At 34.8% G+C, this 24,875-nt stretch overlaps 1 protein-coding gene across 1 annotated transcript in view; it reads right to left on the reverse strand.

Moving 5' to 3' along the window:
- The window catches only part of BLTP1 (bridge-like lipid transfer protein family member 1), a 236,236-nt gene extending 211,648 nt beyond the window's left edge, over window positions 1-24,588 (reverse strand). The window contains exons 1-4 of the mRNA XM_051966253.1: window positions 24,455-24,588; window positions 21,385-21,473; window positions 2,788-2,905; window positions 375-491 (exon numbers count right to left, since the gene is read on the reverse strand). Coding sequence (XP_051822213.1) covers window positions 375-491; window positions 2,788-2,899 — 229 coding nt within the window. The 5' untranslated portion in view covers window positions 2,900-2,905; window positions 21,385-21,473; window positions 24,455-24,588. The remainder of the gene's footprint in view (window positions 1-374; window positions 492-2,787; window positions 2,906-21,384; window positions 21,474-24,454) is intronic.
- Window positions 24,589-24,875: the final 287 nt, after the last annotated feature.

Below are 24,875 nucleotides of genomic sequence, written 5' to 3' on the forward strand. Positions count from 1 at the left end.
TTCGAGTACAACAAAGTATAGATATGAGAGGACAGGTAAACAATAAGTTGTTCTACTCCAATGATTGATGTAGAAGCTGAAGAATATACAACCACTACCAAGAAATATGCTGTGTAGGAAAAACTGCAGTGAAGCAGATGAACCATTATGAAATATAAGTAAACTTTAACAACAAATGTAAGGAAATATGGCTTCATAAAATAAACTTTTGAGTTGGGAAAAAGAGTAGAATGAAAGATTAAGGAATCATATTTAAAGCGAGAAGGGTCATATAGGCCAATCCCTTCATTTTACAGACGAGGAAAGGGGGCATTGAGAAATTAACTGACTTATCCAGATTCAAAGAAGAACACAATAATTCAGTAAGAACTTACCAATATGGATATAGCCATTCTTGTACCATCTGTTAAGAACTAACGTTAAGATAAGTCCAACATTCCGGGAATTATAATAAGTGAGATATATAATCCACCCACAGGACAAAATTGTAGCTGTTAAGAAAAAATGAACAAGTTTTTCATGAATTTTTGTTTGTTATCTTCAACTGTACATGGCAAATTAAGGAGTTAATAAAAGGAAGAAATTTAAAAGAATGGAAATTCAATTTAATTCTTCTATGTCATTCACATGTAATTTAATAAATGGGACTTTTGAACCACATGGTGATTTTGGCTTGTCTATTTCTTTCCCGTTCCTTCAAAGATTAGTCAGGAAAGGCAAAAAGCTAAGAGCAAATTATTCTGAGTAGCTATGGGACAGTGTCCTCTCTCTGACTCTCACTATCCTTTTTCTTCCTCAGCATTTTCTATCCTGGCCCATGAGAACAACATGTCTTCCTCCTCCCTTCTGCATGCAACCATACACTTAGATCCCAGGCTCAATAAGAAGTTCTTCTCAACTAGGCCTGTACCATTAAAAAAAAAAAAAAAAAAAAAAAAAAAACTTCTCATGATAATTTAATCAACAGTCTGTATCACAAAATGGATAGAAATAAGAGCAACTTCAGTCTAATTAGAATCTTAACTATATTAAATATAGGTTGCATTGTACTTTGTGTCTAATTAGCTAATAACCTACTTTTAATGAAATGTCATAGAACAAAACAGTAAAAGTGATATTCTACTAGGACTTCTTCAGTGAAAATATAGTTCATAAATATATCTGTGATGTCTTGAAACACAAAATCACAGAATTTTACAATTGGAGAGGACTTCAGCAAGCATCTGGGCCAGAGGCCAGCAAACTATGACATGTGAGCCAAATCTTCCTGCCATTTTTTTAATGATGCATAAGCTAAAAGCTGTTTTTAGATTTTAATATAAAATTTTACATGATGATGATTTAAATATATATATGTGTATATATATATGTAGTTAACATTTTTTTGGCCTTTGTATCACCAGCACTTAGTGCAATGCCTGGCAGACAGTAGGTACTTTTAAAATATTTACTGACCATCAGGGATTTTTCTCCCCATTTCCCACTAACTATACTGTTTTTGGACATCTTTTGATTTCTCCACCATGTAATTCTTCCCTAGGAAAATCTCATTATCCTGCAAGACTGAATCTGCACATCTCCTCAGTACTCTCCCTTTGACTGAAGGATGTCTATTTAAAGAGGGGGCTTTGCAATTTTTCTTCCTATTTCCCACAAGTTACAAGGATTTTAAACATCTTTGGAACTCTACATCGTGCCCTTTCTTTACCCCATCCTCATCTTTGCTTCCTTTTTTTTGTTATCTATATTCCATTAGATTGTACACTCCCTGAATGGACGGAATATCTTTATTTTAGGGGTTTAATAAATGACTATTGAATGACTTACATATGAGGAGAAAGGAAAATGGCCAGGGAAGCATGTTTTAACTTAGATAGTCAGCTAATGAATCACAGGCATTCACAAATGAGAGCCAATGGGTGGTAGGTAGATTGACTTGTCTTTCCCAGCAGCAATAGGATGCTGATTTGATTATCACTCTATTAAATGCTATTATATTAATAACATTTATGGTTCCTATGATACCATATTTGCATAAAATTATGTTTTTGCAGAACTCATATGAGATATTAGCACAGGTATACCAGTACCTATTATAATCTTAAGTATCACAGTACCTATATACATCTATATGTTGTACATATATAGTATTTAATTGCCTTAACCTCCCCATTAAATTAAATGGAGGCAATGAATAGTATATTATACATCACAGATAAGCACATAAGTGCATCTACATATACCCAGTATCAATTTTTGACTTAGTCAAGTACTGAATCAGAAAAAAATATTATTTAAATGTCAACTCTATACATTCACTGATCTGGAAGGTTTTATTTCATTATTTTCAGCCCCATGTCTAACTCTGATTTAAATTTTTTCGCAAACTAGAATACAGTCATAGAAACTGGGTATTTGCCTTATTCTTTATTTCTTGCTCTAAATAAATAATCATGAAGAACAAATAAGTGGTCTTCTATAAATTGTACTTGTATATTTAAGTGCTGATTGCATACAAAAAAATTGCTTTCTGGTACTAACAAAGTACTTTCGTGGCTTAGTGTAAGAAATAAGATAGGACCTGGTAGAGCTCTCTTCCAATTCTTAGACATTCCTAAAGTTTTGGTCTTCTCAGAAAAGACATTTTCAAAAGACTTGAAATCTATTTCTTCAAGCAATGATTTAGCTAAGAAAAAATTTACAGCACATTAATAGATGTGTTTTCCGCATTTTTCCGCATTTAACAACCTACCTAAAAGATGGTAAGACAGAATAAGTTTCACTTACCAACAAGAAGCCAAACTACATTGGAGTTATGCTCTGTTAGAAAATCTTCCAATTGAGTGATACTTGGAACAAAGCTATCATTTTTCCTTTGATCCATTGTGAGAATCAGCATCTAAGGCTAAAGGAATTCAAAGCCTTAAAATTGAGTAATACATAATGACTAAAATTGTCAGTGAAATCATGTAAGAAGAAAATGATAAACAGGTTAAATTGCATATGATCACATTTTGCTTTTCACAATGAATAAATACCAAATGTGGAGTGAATACTAAAAAGGAAAAAAAAGATACAAACAAATAAAAGATTCTAAATGAAAGAAACTAGACTGTCTAAAAAGATAGTATTTCTACTGCTAAATCCCCCAAACAGTCTTAGTTTAAATATAGCCTTACGCAAATAATGTGTCAACTTCTGCAAAATATTTTGTTTAGTCATTAAGACTACTCTCTTACAAAGCCACAAAACAGGATAACAAGTTGGATGACAGTATTACCAATAGCATTAAGAAATAGTGATAGAATGCTTAATGGAGTTAATTATTTTAAGCCTAATAGAACTGACCAAAAATAATCAGTTTAACAAACATTTATTAAGTTACTAAGACTATTATGTAAAATACTATGCTAGATAATACAAAACTGGTAATAAAACAAATCACCAAGTTTTGTTAATATTGAGATCTTTGGCCAAAGTGGTATTCTGATATAATTTGAAGCAAAGCATACGTATATGACTTGACATGGATTAGCTAGTTAAACTAGTGGTGAATCAAAATACAGAATTCAAAATTCTTATTTTTAGTATCATTAAGAGGGAGATTATTGTGGTGAGGAAAAAAACACTGATTTTGGTGACCAAATGGAGCCTTGGCTCCATCAGATGCTACATTTGGAACTTTGAACAGGTTATTGAATGTATCAAAATATCTATTGAATATCATTTAATCTCTCAGTTACCTCATCATAAAATGGGGGATATTAACCTTCAGTATCAACCTCCTCCGACTGTGAGGTTTGAAGGCAGCAGAAGGAGGAAGAAAAAAAGGAAGAGGAAAATGAAGAGAAGAAGGCAAGGAGGAGGAAGAGGAGGAAGAGAAAAAAGAGGAGGTAGGAAAATTCTTGCACTCCTATATTTTTAGGAAAACTTCTAGGACTTTTCCATCACATATACTGCTAATTTTTAGTTTTAGATACTTATTTATTATATTTTTAAAATCCTTCTGTTCCTATATTTTATAAGAGTTTTTAGCAACAATAAATGTGGTATTCTGTCAAAACTTTTTTTCTGCATTTAATTCTCCATAATGTTGGAGTGTGGGATGTTGTTTTTAACATAATTAATTAGACTGACTATTTTCTCAAAATTAAATATCCTTGTATCATTGGTATAAACCCAACTTATTCATTAATAATTTTAGCCTGAAGTTCTCATTCACTGTTTTACCCTTCCATATCTTAGTTACTAAGACTAGAAAAGTCTAACTTTGGTGTTAGCTGTACTTCCAAAGTTTGATAAAATTCTCTTGTAAATACCTCAAGTCCAATTCCTACCTCCACCCTCCCTCTCCTTTGATCTTCTTTTATAGCTATTTTAATTCTTTTATTGAGTTTAGATTAAGATCTGTAGTTGGTATTCTTCTGTTAGATGGAGTAGTATATATTTTTGAAGATAAACTTATTTCTTTTTTTTGTGTTCCAAGTTTTGTTGGCATACACTTGTACACAAGATGTTCTGATAATTCTTTTTCTTCTAGTTTTGCATGAGTACACCTTGTTTATTTTGTTGATTTTCTGATCTCTTTTTTTAAACCAAATTATGTAAAAGTGTATCAATTTTGTTAGTTTTTTCGAAAACAAAGCTAAGGTTTGTGTATCAGTTTTCTGGTCTTTTTGGTTTTTGATTTATGTCTCTTCCCTGATTTTCAAGTCTATCACCTTTCTATCTGGAACTGAATACCGTATTTCATCATCATGAGTTCTCTGAAAGTCTTCCAAAATCGTCTTTATACTACTGTTATTGTCTCAATATTAGTTTTGCTATATAAAATGTTTTGATTCTATTTACCTCACTTCACTTTGCATCAAATTCAAATAAATGACTCTTCCTAGATTTTTTCTGAAACAACTTGTATTATTTCTTATAGCACAATAGTATTCAGTATCTTTTTCTAATTGTTTTTTAAATTCTTGTCCCTTATCTGCTCTTTCTCTTTTATTGATAGCAGTATTTAGAGATAACCTCTAAAATATTACTTTGGCTCATTTCAAAATTTTGGAATGTTGTCTTATTGTCATCATTTTTAGTAAAAACTATTGTTTCTATGATTTGTTTTTGACCCATGCATTCTTTATGATTTATTTTGTTTTCAACTAATTTTTAATCTCTCCTTCAAAGGCCCTTTCATTTATATTTCTGTAGTTGTAAGATTTTGTAAAAGTGCCACCCACAGCTAAGAAACAAGCGTTATTTCTTTCGATTCCCATTCAATATTCTCTAGAGGTCTATTGTACCTAACTTTCTAAATTCTATTCACTTTTTTGTTTCCTTTTTTTTTTTTAACCTTGATCTAAATTTTAGTGGACAAACTAAGGTTCCCCACTATTACTCCCTGTTTTTTCTAATACTCATTTTATTTTTCCTTTAAGAATTTAGATCCTGCCCCACATATGTAGAGAATTTATATCAATTCATTGTCTATTCAGCAAAATGTAGCTTCCCTGTTTATTTTAATTAGTTCTGTTTGCTATTATTTTATCTGAGATTATATTGCTACCTCTGCCTGTTTTATTTTAACTAAAGCATAATGGATTCTGTTTCAGTACTTTATTTTAACCTTGTTTGAAGCTTTTTGTTTAAAATTTGTTTATTATAAACAACATATTGTTGGATTCTGGTTCCTAATATAAACTGCTATCTTTTGTTTTACAGGTAAATTTATCACATTCACATCCACCATTGTGAGTGCTAAATGCATTTCCTTCTATCACTTAAGCTTTTTTCTTGTTTTCTGACCCTGCTTCAAGAGTTTCTTTGGTTTCTGACTAATCCTTCCCTTAATCCACCCTCTTCTTTTTATTCCCCTTTCCCTCTTGAGTTTTTGCTGGCCAAATGTATTTTGTTATCCAAGTTATGTGCATGTGTATTCTTCTCTTCTTTGATCAGTTCAAATAAGAATTAGATTCAAGTGAGACTTTCTCCAGCCAGCAGCCTGCTCCTTGTTATACAGATTTCTATTTGTACTAGTTTATGGGAAATAATTGTCCCTATTCTCTCACCACTCCTTCTAATATAATCCTCCTATTCTTCCCTTTCCATTCTTCTTTTAAGAATCACTCTCAAGGGGCAGCTAGGTGGCTCAGTGGGTAGAGCACCGGCCCTAAAGTCAGGAAAATCTGAGTTCAAATTTGTTCTCATACATTTAACACTTCCTAACTATGTGACCCTGGGCAAGTCATTTAATCCCAATTACCACAGGGGAAAAAAAAAAAAGATCATACTATTGTATTGGTTACTCTTAGTCATAACCTAGATCTTTTTGCCTTTTGTAGGAGCATTTTTCAAGTTCTCCACTGCTCTGAAATGGTACTTACTAAATCTTATGTGAATCTGACTGTAGTGCTTAGTATAGACTCTTTTCTGGGTGCTTATAATGTTTTTGCTTTGGGACTAGGAACTCTGAATTTGGCCAATAATATTACTGGGAATTTTCATTTAGGACTTTTTCAGAGGTTATTGGTAGATTCTTTCCATTTCTACTTTGCCATCTGGTTCTAAGAGATATGGGAAGTTTTCTTCCATGACTTCTTGAAAAAGGTTGACTACACTCTTTTGTTAGTTGTGAATTTACAAGTAAAATTCAAAGATTCTTTAATTATCTTTATAGTTTCCAGGTCAGCTGTTTTTGCTATTTGTTTAAATTGACTATTAAAATTCTGATGTCTTATGACATTATTAGCTTCTATTTGGTCAATTCTATGTCTTCCTGGGTAAGATTTTTTATCTTTTGTTTCAAGCTGCTAAATCTTTTTTCATAGATTTCTTTCATGCTCTCATTTCCTTTAGAAAAAAACATTCTTTGTTATAAGAGATGGCTCTCTGGGAGGGCTAATGGAAATGCAGGTGGTAATGCAAGCAAAGTATAAACAAGAAATAATTTTTTTTTCTTTTAAAAGAACAGTGGATAAGAGCCCTAAGATTGGACTCTAGCAAACCTGTGGCATGACTAGGCATACCACTTCTTCTGGACGTCACTTTCCTCATTCAGAAAATAAGGAATTTAATCAAGCCAAGCAATTCTCTTCTAAATCTTTAAATATTTTATTGTTAAAGGACTGTACAGAATTAAAGAAATTTAAAATCTAAATTCTTAAAATTAAACTAAATTTTAAAAATTAAACAAAAAATAATTTTCTAAATTTTTTAAAAGTCAATTAAATTAAAATTTAAAAATGTTCTAAATATTTTATTTTTTTTTGTTCTAAATATTTTAAAATATTATACCTGGTAATAGTCAGTAGACTGAAAAAAAAAAGCAACAAGAACATTACCACAAACTTAAATACTTTCCAAATATAAGGAATTTTTATGTGTTCTCATCACACAGATTAAGGTTGTCTTCATTAAGAGCATTAATAGGAAACAAGGAGGCTTTTATAAGCAATATAAGAGGGAACAAGGAGGCTTTTGCAAGTAATTGATAACAATGGATCAAATCTTTACTATTCCACAAATGACTTATAGAAATAAAGATAACAAGATCCCACTGTGATTATTTGTTGATTATGAAAAAGCATTTAATTTAGTAGAACAAAACACCTACATTAAGAGTCTCTTCCAATAAGATGTCTCATATCTATATAACAGCAAAGATTTCTTGAAAGATATAACAAAATAAATGGATCTTTCAACCACACTCTATGCATCAACTTTAGGGAAGGCATAAAACAAGAAGATTTATGTTTCCCAAGGTGTTCACCACTATAAGAGATATATGAAATCCAGCACAGAATGGTTAAGATCCTTTAGATACTCTCTTTGGTTACATCTGGTCTTGGAATAAGGCAGTATCTCCTAGAAGGTATCTAAAATCACTAATGAGTTTAGTTTGACCCATAATAAAGGAAACATCACATAGATGAACAATGTCAAATGATCTGAGACAGAAAACATAAAATAACAAGTCAGGCCCATGGTTGAAGAGGAGGAAGTGATTAAGCCAGGTTAGCTTCAGGAACCGGCGTATCTACTATCAACATTCTTTTCCTCCACTTTCACACCTCCACTCAGTTCTCAAACTTTGCAACTGGTTTTTACTGTTCTCTTCAAGATTAACAATGAAGTATAAATTACTCATTAAGATGGCCTTATTTAAGTCCTCATCCTCCACAACTTCTTTTCAAGATTTGATATTGCTGAGCTTCTCCCCTTTTACCTCCACTCCCATCCCATCTCTTCACAAGACTTTCTTGATGTTGCCTCATTTTGATTCTTTTCTTCCTCATCCGGCCATTACTTCTCAGTCCCCTTTACCAGGTTTTACCTTTAATACTCTTTGGCCTCATAGAGTCTTTGTCCTGGGTTCTCTTGTCTTCTTTTTCTACACTCTCTCTCAATTTCATCAATCTCCAGGGATTCAGACATCAGCCTCCAAAACAATCCTCTTGACAGCAACCTCCTATTCTTATCCATAGATCCTCACTCCTCATATCCACCAGAGAGCTCTCTGCGGGTCTCTTTGTAATACTCATCTTTAGCTATTAGGAGGCAGTGCTGTCCACATCTTGCTGTTATCTAGCAAAATCAGTAAAATGTTAATAATGAAAAGATGGGATGCTGCTTTTATGGAAAATGTGGGGTCAATAAAAGAACTTTGAAATTTCCTGAAAGCAATCCAGCTCACTTCCATTTGCATGCTCTCACAGATTTACAGACTCACAGACAAGCTCTAGAAGGTAACCATTCAAAGGTAAATTGAATCTGGGTCAATAATATTCTTGATTCACTTGATTCTTTCCAGCGTGGAGAGACAAACCAACTCCTTTTAAATGACTAGAGATCTCTTTTAGGGGCTCTGAAATGTCTTTGGGGCTTGGCAATCTACACAATGGCAGATCCAAACAAGAGTCCATTAGAAGATCCCATTAACCTTAGGTAATTCCAATTCAATATGGGCTCTGCATTAAATCTCCATCACAGTGGCAAATATTCTTTTATGGCTCACCTGTCTATTAGCAAAGGTTCACTGACCAGATTATTTCTGCTATTTACAGCTTCTAAAGAATTCTGAATGATTTCTGTGTATACTGCTTGTTACACAACATACAATGGTATACTGATAGAAAGGAGCAAATATAGGATGTTTACAAAATAATTACATAGTGAATGGTACCCCCAATATATAAATGGACAAAGAACAGATTTCAAAGAAGAAATTCATAATAGCCACCATAAAAAAATGTTATAATTAGAAAAGTGCAACTTTATAGTTCTATTTCCAATCTACCAAAAATATATATATATATATATATATTTTTGCCATTAAACTGGGAAAAATAACACGAGGAAAATGGTAGTGCTCTAAAGGGCCTGTGGGAAAACAGATACATTACGGCACTGCAAGAGCTATGAAATGTTCTAGTCACTCTGGAAAACAATTTAGAATCATGTCCTGAAAGTTACTAAACTATAACCATTTGACTAAGCCATACTATACTAGGCTTTGCCCCAAAGAAATCAAAAGAAAGAAGAAAAAAAGTTCTATATAAACAAAAATATTTTGAACTTTTTATAGTAGCCAAAAATTGGAAGGTAACGATCTGTTTGTACATCAAGCTCCAACATTATTATCTCTAGGATAAAACATAACTCCTCTGATTGGCATTTCCAGCTCTTCACAATCTAGTTCTGACCTAACATTCTTACATCATTATATGACATTCTCTTCCCCCGCTTTATGTTCAGCCAAATTGGCCTCCTACCTTTGCAATAGCTGTCCACCATGCCTAGAAAACATTCTCTCCTCACTTTCAATACAAAGAATCCCTTTTCTCCTTCAACAGTGAACAAATATCACCTACATAAAACTTTCCTGATTGACCCAAATGCTTGTGTCCTTACCAAACTTCCATGTATTTATTTTGTATTTATTCTGTGTATATTTTTATATGTACTGCTTGTCTCTTCATTTGGAATGTAAACTCCTTTAGAGTGAGGCCATCTAGCAAAGTGTTTGGCACATGTATTTGTTCCCTAATTGAATTAGATTTCCTCCTCAAATTATCTTGCATTTATTTATTTGTAGACAGACTGCATAGCCCCCCCCCCCCCAAATATGCCCTTAAGGGCAGGAACTTCTTCAATTTTTTAAATTTATCACTCCTTATCCCAAGTACATTTTCTTGCACATATTGGGTGCTAAACTAGTAACTAATTGGAGAAGAGAGATAAAAGAAGGGGTAAATACTAAACTTTCTAACATAAGAAACTGATTAAAATGTTTATGTCAACAATAGAAATTGATGAAACCTTAGGGAAGTACAGTTTTGGACAGGCTGAGTTTGAGGTGCTATAGGACTTACAAAAAAAGGAAAATGGCAGATATGGATAAATCTACACTTTAGAAAAGGTCAGAACTGCAGATAAAAATATTTCTGGTTATTGCCCTTATTGAAACTTTAAAAATGAAATGGGATTTCATTACATTAGCAACATTTTAAATATTCAAATATGACTTTACAACTTTTAATGTTTAAGTGCTTTATACCAGAAAAAAAAATGGTTTAAAAATAATCAAAAAGCATCTAATGAAGGCCTACGTTGCCAGGCTCTAAAGACACAAAAATAATAATAATAATAATAATAATAATGAAAAATAAGATAATCCCTGCCCTCATGGGTTTACATATATTCTATTGCCTAATAAAAACATAGCAATAAAGATAAATTCTAGCATTTCTGGAAATCTATAAATTTGTGTCTACATGAGGAGAGATATTGAGATATTTGAGGTTAAAAAACATTGAGCATGTTTGGTTCAGACATCCAAAAAAGGGGAAAGGACTTATTTGTACAAAAATATTTATAGCAGTTCCTTTTGTGGTGTTAAGAACTGGAAATCAAAGGGATGCTCATACTGGAGAATGGCTAAACAAGCTGTAGTATATGACTGTAGTAGAATATTATTGTGTTCTAAGAAATGACAAGCAAGATTTAAGAAAACCTATAGTAACCAGAACCAGGAGAAGGTTGTATACAGCAGCAATAATACTGTTTGATAAAGAACTATGAATGACTTAACTATTCTCAGCAAAACAATGGCCCAAGGACTAATGAATTATCTCCAGAGAAAGAAGTGATGTGGAATGACTACAGACCGATACACTATTTTTCACATTTTTTTCATTTTATTTTTATTTCAGTCTTCTTGTACAAATATGGAAATGTTTTACATAATTGCACATGCATAATCTATATCTGCTTACCCTCTTTGTGGGGTGGAGGGAGGTACAGCATTTGGAACTTAAAACTTTAAATAACAATGTTAAAAGGTGAAAAAAAAAAAAAAGAAGTAAATAGAGTTGAAACTAAAGTTTGCTAGTTGCTTACAACCATGTAAGCACTTGGTTAAAAGCTCAATGATTAGGAACAATTTCATTTTCTCAAAGAACCAACTGAGAACACAGAGGGTCCCTATTACACAGACAGTGAAGGGATTTATTACATAGGATTATTTGTTGAAGCTCAAAAAACATTACTGTGGTTATCTGAAGTCATTCTTTGTATCTGTTTCCCAGCATTTAAACCAATGTGTGGCAAATAGCAGGCATTAATAAATAACAAGTGATTGGCTGGTCACCTCTATCCCTAGTTAAGTTGTACAAGCTAAGGAAGAACAGTTTTGGACATGCTGAATTTGAGATACTAATGGACATACAAAAGAAGATGGATTCTTGGCAGATGTGGGTAAAAATGCATCTTTAAAAAGGTCAAAACTAGAGATAAAGATTATTTCTTAGGGGTTATTGCTCTTATTGAAACTTTAAAAGTAAAATGAAATGGGATTTCAATATATTAGCAGTATTTTAGAGATTCATATATGACTTTAGGTCCTCTGTAACAGAAAAAAAAGTCTAAAAATAATCAATCAATAAGCATTTAATGATTAACTTAATGATTAATTATTAATTATGTGCCAGTCCCTGAAGATACTTTTTTTTTAAAACTTAAAAATAAGATGGTCCCTGCCCTCTTGGACTCACATATATTCTCCTGCTTAATCAAAGCATATCAATAAAGGCTACAGTTACATGAGATATCTTCTTGTACAACTTTTTTCCCTCTATCTTCCCTCATATTTTTATGATGTTATCTTTTATATTTAGACCATAAGTCCCAACATGAAATTTATCATAATACGTGGTATAAGATAAGATGTTGGCCCAAGCCTAATTTCTTCCAAACCGGTTTTCCTAGCAATTTTTATTAAACAAGTAGACTTTATTCTAGCTGTTAGTTAATATGGATTTATTAAAACAAAGGTTACTATGATTATTGTTTACCTTTTTAATACAAAATAGTTTTGAAAATTTTTGTTTTACTTTACAAGACAGAAATGAATATACAGAGGCCAAAATTGTAGTGATAAAAGAGAAAAATTAACATATCTTTAATAAAGTTTTATTTAATGGGATGATACCTTTAGAAAATAAAATCTCTTCCTCACATGATCAGAATATGATTCTTACTCATGAAAATAACTAAAAATCATAAGGAGAAATAAAAACTCATTTCAACATGGCTTATCTAAAAAGAAAAGCCTAAAGCAACATAACCAAATGAGATTTTCTAGAAAACCTGGTCATCCTGAAAATTGATTGTGTACCTCATTTGGGGAAAAAGGGGAATCTCTGGGGCATGCAACCAAATTTTTTTTTTTTAATCCAACTACTTAAAAAAAAAAAAAAAGATTAAAAATGTCAACCCTTTCCCAGGAGAAAAGCCAAACTAGAGTTGGAGAGATAACCTAATAAATAGATGAATCTCTAGAAAAATTTGAAAACATATAAGTATTAACATTAATTCTGAATTTTCAAAGCATAATGTGGAATCTATCTGGGATTAATTACATTAATTTTGAACTTTCAAAGCATAATGTAGAAAGTCCCTAATAATTTGTACCTTCAAATACACCTGAATTATAAATATAGTAACAATTTCAGAATGTAAATTCAATTTTTTTTATCTGAACAAAGATACCTTAGAGTTTAAATTTAAACTCCAAGACTCCATCAGAGTCCTGCTTTGACATGAAATGCCCATGATTCTGAATAAATCATCATGCCTCTCTGGATCTTAATCTGGATCATACCTGGCTTAATCAAATCAAGACAATAAACATTTATTAAGCATGTATTATATGTGCCAAGCACTGAGTGTATATATATGTATATATATATATATATATATATATATATATATGTATACACACACACACACACACACACACACACACAATTTCATTATGGCAAGTATTTGGAAATAATGAGAATTAACACCAATTTCATCTTTAAAACACCATTATAAAGAATGGCTCTGTATGACAAAGTTTCCACAACATTACATAGCTTATAGTATGCTTTGTTATTATCAAAATATGACATGCCTTGCAACTTTCTTTCATGTCTTCTTACTTCAAACAATTCTAAACTTATTTAAAGACTAAAATGAAACAATTATTTAAAGTAACTTATCAAAAACAAGCCTCTTCTTTCCCTCAGTCCCCCCAGCAAATGAATTAATATTTGGAAAGCATTAGCAGACACTATATAAAAACTCATTCTCTCCCTTCCCAAATCATTAGGCTTTCTCTAATATTAATCAACAAAACCCAGAAGAAGAATATAGGAAAAAGGAATTCTATTCAAAATAACGACAGAACGTATAAAATATCTAGGAATCTAGACACACAGAGAACATATATAAGGATTATTCTACGAAAATGAAGAGAGGCAGGATTAATTTATTAAGCACCTAGTATGTATCAGGCATTTTATAAATAACCCATTTGGTCCTCACAACTCTAGGAGGTATGATTACCATTATGATTACCTTTTTATAGTTAAGGAAACTGAGGCAGACAAAGGTTAAGACACTTGCCTAAAGTCATACAGCTAAGTGTTTGAAGCAGAATTTGAACTGAGCTATTCCTGATTCAAGGACCAGTGCTCAGGACCTAGATATCTAGGTACAAATGAATTCCTTATAATTGGGCCATGCTAAGAGCCAGTATTAAAAAAAATTATAATTCTACCTAATTTACATATTCAGTGCCATTACCAATCAAACTACCTATAGATTATTCTATAGACCCCCCCCCCAAAAAAAAAAAATTCATGTAGAGAAAGATAAGGCCAAAAATCTCAAGAAAAATCATTGGGGGGTTGGGGGGGGGGGGAGGGAGGGAGGAATTGATCAGTGGAATAGATTAGAAGCAAAACCCAGAATCAAATGGACATAGCAGAGGGTGAACACCTAACAAGAACTCTACTACTGGATAAAGACTATTTGGGGAAAAAAACAAAACCTCTTGGAAAAGTCAGATATAGAATCTTAAAATGTTACTGTGTTCTGGATTCCTTTAGCAATCTAGTGAAACCTATGAAACTCTCTTCAAAATGATTTTAAATAACTAAAGAAATGTAAATTTTGGTGAAAATGAAGTTGTAATTTTTTCCTTTCCATTCCCAAGTTCCCAGAGATCCTTACAGATAACAGACTTAAAATTGAGAACCTCTGATTAAACCAATATTTTATACCATAACTACAATAAACTCCAAATGGACACATGATCAAGATGTAAAAGGCCATAACACCAACAAAATGGGAGGAAGTAAACTGAAAAATTTCACAGCCATAGATATAGGAAGAGTTCTTTACTAAACAAGAAAAAGAAAAGCTGACAAGAGAAAAATTGGACACCTAGGAATACAATAAAATTAGAAAGTTTTTACACAAACAAATCACTGCAGTTAGAATTAGGAAGGAATACTTAAAGAGGTACAAAAAGAGATGGACATTTTCAGAAATAGCCATGCATAAGTTTGTCTTACTTGTTTATAAGGGAGAGCAGCCTTTATTTTCTAAGTCAGTCAACATGCATTTATTTATTATATATGCTAGGTGCTGTGCTGGATTTTAGAGATACAAGAAAAGTTCTATGTAAGATAGTTATGTTTCAGATTTAAGAAAAACCTGAAGTAAACAGAACCAAGAGAAGATTGCATACCGCAGCTTTTCCCAGGTACCCACAAAATCTAGAGAGTAGACAGTAACCTCTGAGGAGAAGCATCTTGTCCTGACAAGACAGAGCATTCAAGAACCATTCAAAATTAGACCATATTACTTCTAAAGGTAGTTAAGTACACCATCAATACAGATCTTAAAAAAAGAACGAAAGGGCTTTCCTAAAATAGTGTTCTGACAAAGTCAGCAATCAGATGAACCAATATTAGAGAAGACAGTCTATGGTGGGGATGGCAAGGAACAGTGTTCCTCAATCAATTCAATTTCTTTTTTCTGGCCAAGTCAAGTTAACAGATATTTATTAATGCCTATTATGTACCAGACACTGGGCTAAGCACTGGGAAGAGACAAAGAAAGGTCCTCCTATTCTCAAGGAATTCACAGTTTTTAATAGGAGCCAACATGCAATCAAGTATGTACAAGTAAGATATATACAAGGTAACTTGGGAATGGTCTCAGAGGGAAGTCATTAGATTAAAGAGGACTGGGAAAGGCCTCTTACAGAATTTGGAATTTCAAATGAGACTTGAAGGAACTGAGGAGAACTAGGGCACTGAAACAAGGAGAGCATTCTAGGCAAGGGGGACAGCCAAGAAAAATGCCCAGAGGTGGAAGATAAAACTTCATGTGCAAGGAAAAGTCAAGAGATCAGTGTCCCTGGACTACAGACTATATGACAGGATAGGGAAAGAGAGTTAGATATAAGAAGCTTGGAAAAGTAGGAATGGGCCAAATTACAAATAGCTTTTAAAGACAAACAGAGGATTTGAAGTTACAAAGAGCCACTGAAGTTTACTAATTAGGGAGATGACACTGTCAGGACTTAGCTTCAGGAAAATCACTTAAGACAGCTGATAATTAGAGAACAAGAGACCTAAGGCAAGAAGACCCAGCAGTAAACATTACAACAGTCCAAGGAGGAGGTAGGAGGGCCTGCACCAATTGCAGGGCAGTATAGAGGTGAGAAGGGAGTGAATTAGAGAGATGTTTTCAAAGGTAAGAATTATAGCATTTGACAACTGATTAGATCCAGAGAGCGAGGAAGTGAGGAGTCAAGAAAGAACCTGGGTGACCAGAAAGAAGGTGGTGTCCTCTGCAGTAATAGAAAAGTTAGGGAAGGGAAGACTTAGGGACAAAGAAAATATATTCAGTTTGGCACACGCTGAGTCTAAGATTTCTATGGAGTATCCAGTTAGAAATATCTAGTAGGTAGTTGGACACGTAAGACTTACAACTGAACAAAAAGATCTGAGAGGAAAATGAATCCATGGGAACTAATGAGATCACCAAGCATAATAATACAGAGAAAACAAAAGAAGGCCTCCTCTACAACCTCCTTCCCACGATGCAACTGAGTGTGCCCCTCTCTTTTTTTCAATTCTGGAATCATGAACTCTGGTCCTACACTTGCTGCTACTGTTTCTAAAGGTGCTGATCCATTCCCTATGACCCATTCCCACACCCCCAGTAATATTCTGGACAAATATCCTTGTCCATGGTCACCATTCCTTTATGAGTATTTTTTCTACCATTAGAATGCAAATTTCATGAAAATTTATACAATAAAAATAGCTAGTAACAATAATATTGCAAAGTGTAAAGACAAACAATTTCAAAAGTTTTAGAAATATCACCAATAACCAACCACAATTCCAGAGGACTCATAATGAAACATGTTAGTGAGGAGAAGCTCTCAGAAGGTAGACACACTTTTTCTTTGCCAGGTCAATGCTAGAATTGGTTTTGCTTGACCATATATGTCTATAATAAGGATTATTTTTCTTCTTTTTTTTTCTCAAGGAAGAGAGAAAGAAAACAGGAAGTAAAAAAGGTGGATTTTAATTCACTGAAAAGAAAAAGAGAATCAGAATTCCTTGAGAACAAGAATTGACTTTTATTTTACATTTGTGCCCAATGATTATTCAACAATTGGTGCTTAATCCAACTTCATGAAATACTTTTTCTTTCATTCAAATATCTGTTGTTCAGGAAATTCCAAGATCGTTCATAGATAATTAAATTTTAATGGTAGTCTAGTATTTAGATTAGTACATTTCTAATTTCCATTCTTTTCTTCTAGCATTAAATAATTAAAAAATGTTCACCATGCTCCAATTTCTGATTTTTCTTTCTATTAATGAGATGAGACACTTTATTCTTTCTCAACCTCTTTCATTTGTATTTTAGTGTATAGAAGGTCTGAGACATTTTGGTTTATTTGCCCTGCAAAATATTTTATCACCTTCCCTTATATATCACATGTTAAAATCCATAAATGCTCTTATATTAATTTTATTTCATCTTTTCTCTTATGAAAACATTATTATAATATCATTTCTGGTTACCTAAAACAGTTTGAAATATACTTTAAAAATTAATTATCACAAGTATGACTTATTAACTAAAAATTTAAATATTCCTTAATGGCATTTGAGAAATGTACAAAGCTTTTTTCTGGAGATATTCATTAGTCTTTGGATCATTGTTTTGCTGAGAATAGCTAAGTCATTCACAGTTCTTCACCAAACAGTATTGTTGCTGCTGTATGCAATCTTCTCTTGATTCTGTTTACTTCAGGTTTTTCTTAAATCTGAAACATAACTATCTTACATATAAGATTTACAACTAATTACCCTTATACATCTGTCAATGCCAAAAGTATCTAATACCTCCTTAACAACCATACTTACTTGAAGATTATATATCAAACCAGTGGTCCTCCAACTTTTGTTCTCAATATCTTTATCCTTTAAAAATGATTTGAGTATCTGTCCAAAGGGTTTTTGTTTATGAGGTTTATAGTTATAGATATTGATCACATTAAAAATAAAAACTAATTAATGAATTTGTAGACTCTCTGAAAGGATCTCAGAGATTCCCAGGATGCTCTGGACCAGACTTTGAGAACCACTGCTCTAGATCATACTTTGAGAACCACTGTACCAACCAAAGGACCTGTGATGAAAAATGCTATCCACTTCTAGTGAGGAAACCAACAAATTCTGAATACAGACTGAACCATACTTCTTTTCTTTTCTTTTTTTTTGGGGGGGGTCTGAGCTTTCCTTTACAATATGGGTAATAGGGCTCTGTAAGGAATGACCAGCAGGATGAATACAGAGAGGCTTGGAGAGACCTATATGGACTGATGCTGAGTGAGATGAGCAGAACCAGGAGATCATTATACACTTCGACAACGATATTGTGTGAGGATGTATTCTGATGGAAGTGGATTTCTCTGACAAAGAGACTTAACTGAGTTTCATTGGAGAAATGATGGACAGAAACAGCTACACCCAAAGAAGGAATACTGGGAAATGAATGTGAACTATTTGCATTTTTGATTTTCTTCCTGAGTTATTTTTACCTTCTGAATCCAATTCTTCCTGTGCAACAAGAGAACTGTTCGGTTCTGCAAATATGTATTGTATCTAGATATACTGCAACATATTTAACATATCTAGGACTGCTTGCCATCCTGGGGGGGGGGGGGGGGGGGGGGAGGGAGAGGAGGGAGGGAGGGGAAAAAACGAAACATAAGTGATTGCAAGGGATAATGTCGTGTAAAAATTATCCTGGCATGGATTCTGTCAATACAAAGTTATTATTAAATAAAATAAAATTTAAAAAAAAAAAAAAACAATATGGGTAATAGGGAAATATGTTTTGCAATGACTTCACATGATTAAGAGCTCTGCAACACTCTGCAACTGTAGTCAGTAATTGCATTGAGCAGAGTTCCCAAATAAACACTGTCATTATTGATAACTATTATATTGATAAAAAAATTTTTCTTTCACATCTGTTATTTTTTTAAAATTCATAGATGAAATGCTAAGGAATAAAGAGAAAGTTGAAAAGAATATTTATAGGTTGGACAGAGCATTAACACTGAACATCAGACCAGTCCATTTCACCTTTCTACTAATATAGACTGAACAATGCAATTAGTATCAAAAGGTGGATCGAGTGTCATTAAGTCAATGGTTGAACAAAATGAGCTCAAGGTCTTCATTTTATTGTTATCTAATTAAGGCTAGCTCAAGATGGACTGCAAAAGATGATATGATGGTATACCTAGAGAACCCCAGAGATTCTACTAAAAAGCTATTGGAAATAATTCATAATTTTAGCAAAGTAGCTGGCTACAAAATAAATCCCCATAAATCCTCAGCATTTTTATACATCACCAACAAAACCCAACAGCAAGAGATACAAAGAGAAATTCCATTCAGAATAACTGTTGATACCATAAAATATTTGGGAATCTATCTACCAAAGGAAAGTCAGGAATTATATGAGCAAAATTATAAAAAAGTCTCCACACAAATAAAGTCAGACTTAAATAATTGGAAAAATATTAAGTGCTCTTGGATCGGCCGAGCGAACATAATAAAGATGACAATACTCCCTAAACTAATCTATTTATTTAGTGCTATACCAATCAGACTTCCAAGAAAATATTTTATTGATCTAGAAAAAATAACAACAAAATTCATATGGAACAATAAAAAGTGGAGAATCTCAAGGGAATTAATGAAAAAAAAAATCAAATGAAGGTGGCCTAGCTGTACCTGATCTAAAATTATATTATAAAGCAGCAGTCACCAAAACCATTTGGTATTGGCTAAGAAATAGATTAATGGATCAGTGGAAAAGGCTAGGTTCACAAGACAGAATAGTCAACTATAGCAATCTAGTGTTTGACAAACCCAAAGCCCCTAACTTCTGGGAAAAGAATTCATTATTTGATAAAAACTGCTGGGATAATTGGAAATTAGTATGGCAGAAATTAGGCATGGACCCACACTTAACACCATATACCAAGATAAGATCAAAATGGGTCTATGACCTAGGCATAAAGAACGAGATTATAAATAAATTAGAGGAACATAGAATAGTTTATCTCTCAGACTTGTGGAGGAGAAAGAAATTTGTGACCAAAGATGAACTAGAGACCATTACTGATCACAAAATAGAAAATTTTGATTACATCAAATTAAAAAGCCTTTGTACAAATAAAACTAATGCAAACAAGATTAGAAGGGAAGCAACAAACTGGGAAAACATTTTCACAGTTAAAGGTTCTGATAAAGGCCTCAGAGTTCCAAAGAACTGACTCAAATGTATAAGAAATCAAGCCATTCTCCAATTGATAAATGGTCAAAGGATATGAACAGACAATTTTCAGAGGATGAAATTGAAACTATTACCACTCATATGAAAGAGTGTTCCAAATCATTATTGATCAGAGAAATGCAAATTAAGACAACTCTGAGATACCACTACACACCTGTCAGATTGGCTAAGATGACAGGAAAAAATAATGATGAATGTTGGAGGGGATGCGGGAAAACTGGGACACTAATGCATTGTTGGTGGAGTTGTGAATGAATCCAACCATTCTGGAGAGCAATCTGGAATTATGCCCAAAAATTATCAAATTGTGCATACCCTTTAATCCAGCAGTGTTTCTATTGGGCTTATATCCCAAAGAAATACTAAAGAAGAGAAAGGGACCTGTATGTGCCAAAATGTTTATAGCAGCCCTGTTTGTAGTGGCTAGAAACTGGAAAATGAATGGATGCCCATCAATTGGAGAATGGCTGGGTAAATTGTGGTATATGAATGTTATGGAATATTATTGTTCTGTAAGAAATGACCAGCAGGATGAATACAGAGAGGACTGGCGAGACTTACATGATCTGATGCTAAGTGAAATGAGCAGAACCAGGAGATCATTATACACTTCGACAACGATATTGTATGAGGACGTATTTTGATGGAAGTGGATTTCTTTGACAAAGAGACCTGAGTTTCAATTGATAAATGACAGACAAAAGCAGCTACACCCAAAGAAAAAACACTGGGAAACGAATGTGAACTATCTGCCTTTTTGTTTTTCTTCCCGGGTTATTTATACCTTCTGAATCCAATTCTCCCTATACAACAAGAGAACTGTTCGGTTCTGCAAACATATATTGTATCTAGGATATATTGCAACATATCCAACATATAAAGGACTGCTTGCCATCTAGGAGGGGGTGGAGGGAGGGAGGGAAAAAAAAATCTGAACAGAAACGAGTGTCAATATAAAGTAATTATTAAATAAAAATTTAAAAAAAAATGACTGAACAACAATAAAAATGTTTGTCTCAAAAAAAAAAAAAAAAAAAAAAAAAAGATGGACTGCAAAAGCATAAAGAAATTACAAATTCACAGGGTTGCCCACTTCCTTTATGAGAACTTTAACTGAGAATGAGATGAAAGAACATTAAAAAAAAAAAAAAAATTTACCCAAGTTGTTTCAAAGTCAGCAGTGTTCTAATCTCTTCCTTCTCCTTTTCTTCTCAGGGCATTTTTATAAGAGTTTCATCTTTATTGGCCTGAAAAGGAGAACTAAATTTTAATCAGTCATGTAAGGTATTATTACTTTTAAATTTTCTTATATTTTAAAACGAATTAAATCTGAATATAGCAGAATTGATGGGATGGTGGGAAATCATGTACATATGCTCATCTGATTGACATTTCAACTGGTCTCCAAAATGGAAATTTCCCTCTATGTTATGGCATAAAACTAGACTATCTCAAACTACAGCCATTCAAGGGGCTTAGAAACTAAGATTTGCTTTTACCTTTGCTTAATTTCTTTTATTTGCCCACTCTGGAATTACATGTTAAAGGGAGTGTTATTCTGACTTTTACAAACACCCATACACATCCAACACATATAGATAATAACTACTTCAACATAACTGGTTTCTTTTCTAGTTGTATTTTATTTTATACATTTAAAAACATGAATCTAAGAAGAGATCTATAGATATGAGACCATACAAAAAAGTTAAGAACCCCTAGTTAAGGCTATCATTTGGATCTAGATTGCTTTGTGAAATGTTGAATCAACAACATGAAGCAAATCTCAACCCAACTTGTCAAATTTCTTCCACAAAGGAAATTTACAAAGACTTAAGGCTTTTAGTAAACAAATTCCCCTAGGCTCCCTGGCAATGTCAAAACAGGCCAAAAAAACTTCCACTATTCTCCAGAAGGAAATAAACATTCAACTTCCTTTAACACCAAATGTTGACCTTTTAAAATAATCACTTCACCTCCTCCTACAAATATTGCCAATTCAGAATTTAAAGCATATCAAAAAATGAAGGTTGGGGTACAATCTCAAGAAAAGGCTCTTGAAAGATTGATTCTCTGGATTATTCTACCACATCAAACACATACTGTGTTTATCCCAAGTAAAAGACTGTCAATAATACAGGCTACTTCCTGGAAGTGATTTGGCTGATGAAAACACTGATAATTTAGAGCCTCAATGTGGTACAGTGGAAAAACACTGAATTCAGAATCTGACAAGATGGGTACAAATGCTAGGTCTGATCCTGAAGTCAGGACGAACTGAGTTTTAAATCCAGTCTCATATACTGAGTAACTGTGTGACTGACTCTAAGCATATTAATTAACTTCAGTGTACCTCAGTTTCCTCATCTGCAAAATGATGATACTAAAAAGGTCTAACCTTAAGGGACTGTTGTGAGGATTAAATGACATAATATTCTTAAGTATGTGGCATAGTGCCTGACTTCTCTCCACGTGAATAAAGAATAGGACTAAATCAAAGCTGTCAAACTCATTGTAGCAAAGTAAAGCAAAACTCTTAAGTGAAAGGCAAAACTAAACTAAAAGGTAAATGAGAAATGTTTAACAACAACAACAAATTAAAATACAACACAACAAAGATAATGTTAATTTGTGATTTTCTTAATAAATGACATAAGCACATAGTGACATTTCTATTCAAGTGTGACACCAATGGCCTAGCTAATCCTGGCTATAAGGGCATTGCCCTATTAATCTTATTACTCTCTCCTATGGGACCCATCTTCAGGGACACAGCACAGCAGCAAAGAATTGGAAGCAAATTAGATGCTCAATGATTGGGGCACAATTACCCAAGGTGTGGTACATGACAGCAATATTAAGAAATAGAATATGACTGTGCTGCAAGAAATAATGACTGTGATGAAGACAACAGACTGAAGTCAGCAGAGACAAGAAAACAATATATACATTAAGGAGGACACACCAAAAAAAAAGGTATGAGATGTCGTCCCTGGCCCTCTGCAGAGAGGGAGGTCCATAAAGGTGGCAGCATGCACATCTTTTCAGATTTTTTTTAATGTCTTGATCAATTACATGGATTTTTTCCCCTTTTTGCTTTGAAAAAAAAAAACTTCTTTGTTCTATTGGATGGCTCTCTGAGAGGGGAAGGATACAGTAATGTAAAACACAATAGACATCACTAAAAACTTATTTTTAAGAAAAGGCAGCAAGATGCAAAGGTAGTTTCTGGAGTCAGGAGAAGCCAGTGACAGGCTGGGCCCCAACCCTCCATCTGGATCTGGAAAGTACCTGGGCCACAGGACAAAGCTGCACCAACAATGATCAGAACACTTCTACCAGAGGTTGTATCAGGGAACAGATCCAAACCAGGCCTGCCCCAAAGACCACTGACCCATCACAGGGAGAGAAGCAACCTCCGCTCCAGCCCTTAGGCTGTCCCCAACTTAAGGCCCATTGGTGAGACCAAGAGTCCGGGAAGGCAGAGGCCCTACTCCGAGTCAGGATCGCCTTCAGGAAGGGGCTTGCTACCATCCTCACCCAGGGCGTATGATGAAGACAGAGAATAAAGGGAGGTCAGGACAGAGAGAGGGAAAGAAGCAAAGAGTGACAGAGAGATGAAGACAGAGAAACAGAAACAGAGAGACAAAGGCAAAGTGGTAAGTTATCCCAAGGGTTACATCGTCGCGGGATCTCCCCAGGAGATTTCCAAGAAGATTCGCCTACATTAAACCTATCATTCCCATTTTACAGACGGGGAAGCTGAGGCTCCCGAACTGACACAGGAGTTGCCAGCAGCACTAATGTGAAGCGTGCCAAATGTGTCCCGCGAGTTCCCTGGTACACGGGCTATCCCAGCTCTCGGCCCCAGAAAGCGCAAAATAAATATTGCTCCCTCTACCCATTCATTCGTATGGAACTCCATAAAGGCCCAGAGCGCCGGCTTCCACTTAGCCGAGTGCTGGGGCCCGGGTCCTACCCACTCTTCCCACGCGCACGCGCACCATGCCCGGAGCTGAGACGCCCCCTCCCCTCACGCGCTCGAGGGCGCGCACGCTTCCTCCCCCGCCCCCAGGCCCCGGGGACGTCTTCCCACCCCGGCCTTGACGCTCGGACACTGAGAGCAACAGAAGCCCCTAGTCCGGCTCGGCCCGGCGCTCGTGGGCTGTCAGGGGATTCGGCCAGTCTAAGTCGAAGACGCTGACAGAGTCCGGCCCGGTTCCCTCACCTGGGTGTGCGTGTGCCCGTCGCCTCCTCTCTCCCGGCACGGCGCGGGCCGAGCCCCGTCGCCCCCTCCTGGTCCCGCCCGGGGCCGCCACCGACAGCGCGGGGGCGGGCGGAGGAGGCCAGGATGACGGCGACCACGGCAGCCCGGTGGAGGTAGACGGAGAGGCGGGGCCTGCCTCCGCGGCGGCCGCGTCAACGACTGCGACGCGGAAAGGCCACGCCCCTCAACCTGCGCGCTCGCTAAGGCGGAGCCTGCGTCTGATGTGGGGGCGGGTCTATGGGGCGGAGCCTGGTCCAAGAGAAAAGGCGAGGTTATGGGGCGAGACCAGAGTGGTGGAGAGGCAGGGCCTGCGTCTGGTGCAGGGCGGAGGAAGCAGGGCGAGAAAAGGGTGCGGTCGAGCTGTCCCAGGGTGAAAAAAGGA

The sequence above is a fragment of the Antechinus flavipes genome, chromosome 6, assembly GCF_016432865.1.
Source record: "Antechinus flavipes isolate AdamAnt ecotype Samford, QLD, Australia chromosome 6, AdamAnt_v2, whole genome shotgun sequence".
NCBI classification, from domain to species: Eukaryota; Metazoa; Chordata; class Mammalia; order Dasyuromorphia; family Dasyuridae; genus Antechinus; species Antechinus flavipes.